This window comes from Hylaeus volcanicus, unplaced genomic scaffold (assembly GCF_026283585.1).
Source record: "Hylaeus volcanicus isolate JK05 unplaced genomic scaffold, UHH_iyHylVolc1.0_haploid 11273, whole genome shotgun sequence".
In the NCBI taxonomy this organism is placed as follows: Eukaryota; Metazoa; Arthropoda; class Insecta; order Hymenoptera; family Colletidae; genus Hylaeus; species Hylaeus volcanicus.
The window spans coordinates 328-2,323 of NW_026532529.1; the positions used below are offsets into that span (position 1 = coordinate 328).

The window sequence follows — 1,996 nt, forward strand, 5'->3', positions numbered from 1 at the left end:
ATCTATGGCACCTAGGATCCGTGGCACCTAGGATGTATGGCACCTAGGATCTATGGAATCAACGATCTATGGCACCTAGGATCTATGGCACCTAGGATCCATGGCACCTAGGATCTATGGAATCAACGATCTATGGCACCTAGGATCTATGGCACCTAGGATCCATGGCACCTAGGATCCATGACACCTAGGATCCATGGCATATATATATATATATATTTTATTCGCTTTAACAATAATTATATATATAATCGCTTTAACAATTCGCACAATTATATATATATATATAATTGTGAACGATTGCGCAGGTGTACGCCGATGGGATAACTACGTTCTCCGTGTACAGAGCGGCGAAATTGTTTGCCTCGATATCTAGCCAGCCCGTGTACTTTTACAAGTTCACGTACAAGTCGCGCTTCAGCTTTCGAATGTGGAACGACACCGCGCCGTTTGGTAATACTATATCATTTTTTATTTAATTAGTAATCGATTCGGAATTGGCGAACGCGTCGTTTGTTTGCGTCAGGCGTGTCCCATCAAGACGACCTGCAGTACCTGTTCTTCATGAAGCAACTGTTCCCGTATTTCGAGCCCGACGCACCGGAGATCCCCATGGTGGAGGTTTCTACTTCTATGTGGGCGAGCTTCGCGCGAAACGGCGAGCCCATTCCTAGAAACGACGACAGGTTCGAGGGCGTAACGTGGTCGCCGTTCGTGCCGTCGCGAACGAACTTCTTGGACGTCGATCCTCGGCCAACCATGGAGAACGTCTTCTTCCCTGAGAGAATGCGTTTGTGGGAACGGCTGTTCCCTTTGCCAGGGACGAACACCAAGAACCGCTAACTAAGATGTTACGATTATTCCCTTGCGTTTTATTAACCGACTTCGAAAAGGCCAGGACATCGTCTTGGTCACTATCAATTATCGTACAGGAGCGTTAGGTAAATGGAGATTATGGAATGCCTAAACATCACCTGGGATCCATGGCACCTAGGATCTATGGCACCTAGGATCCATGCCACCTAGGATCCGTGGCACCTAGGATCTATGGCACCTAGGATCTGTGGCACCTAGGATCCGTGGCACCTAGGATCCGTGGCACCTAGGATCTATGGAACCAACGATCTATGGAACCAACGATCCATGGCACCTAGGATCCATGGCACCTAGGATCCGTGGCACCTAGGATCCGTGGCACCTAGGATCTATGGCACCTACGATCTATGGCACCTAGGACCCGTGGCACCTAGGATCCGTGGCACCTAGGATCTATGGAACCAACGATCCATGGCACCTAGGATCCATGGCACCTAGGATCCGTGGCACCTAGGCCCCATGGCACCTAGGCCCCATAGCACCTACGATCCATGGCACCTACGATCCATGGCACCTACGATCCATGGCACCTAGGTGCCATGGCACCCAGGATCCATGGCACCTAGGACCCATGGCACCTAGGCCCCATGGCACCTAGGCCCCATGGCACCTACGATCCATGGCACCTACGATCCATGGCACCTACGATCCATGGCACCTAGGATCCATGGCACCTAGGATCCATGGCACCTAGGATCCGTGGCACCTAGGATCCGTGGCACCTAGGATCCGTGGCACCTAGGATCCGTGGCACCTAGGATCTATGGCACCTACGATCTATGGCACCTAGGACCCGTGGCACCTAGGATCCGTGGCACCTAGGATCTATGGAACCAACGATCCATGGCACCTAGGATCCATGGCACCTAGGATCCGTGGCACCTAGGCCCCATGGCACCTAGGATCCATGGCACCTAGAATCCATGGCACCTAGGATCCATGGCACCTAGGATCCATGGCACCTAGGATCTATGGAACCAACGATCTATGGCACCTAGGATCCATGGCACCTAGGATCCATGGCACCTAGGATCCATGGAACCAACGATCCATGGCACCTAGGATCCGTGGCACCTAGGATCCGTGGCACCTAGGCCCCATGGCACCTAGGCCCCATGGC

General features: G+C 52.5%; 1 protein-coding gene across 1 annotated transcript; it reads left to right on the plus strand.

Annotated features, from left to right (window-relative positions):
- The first annotated feature begins 273 nt into the window (after positions 1 to 273).
- Positions 274 to 954, plus strand: LOC128882373 (neuroligin-3-like). Its single transcript, XM_054133969.1, has 2 exons — positions 274 to 453; positions 527 to 954. The coding sequence occupies exons 1-2, from the start codon at positions 429 to 431 to the stop codon at positions 841 to 843; spliced, it is 342 nt and encodes a 113-aa protein (XP_053989944.1). The 5' UTR covers positions 274 to 428; the 3' UTR covers positions 844 to 954.
- The last annotated feature ends 1,042 nt before the right edge of the window (positions 955 to 1,996 follow it).

What these genes read in the sequence shown, in the direction of transcription:
- LOC128882373 (XM_054133969.1), top strand. Translation starts at nt 429, where the DNA reads ATGTGGAACGACACCGCGCCGTTTG. An exon ending in GAACGACACCGCGCCGTTTG is followed by an intron (nt 454 to 526) that starts GTAATACTATAT and finishes TGTTTGCGTCAG; the next exon opens with GCGTGTCCCATCAAGACGAC.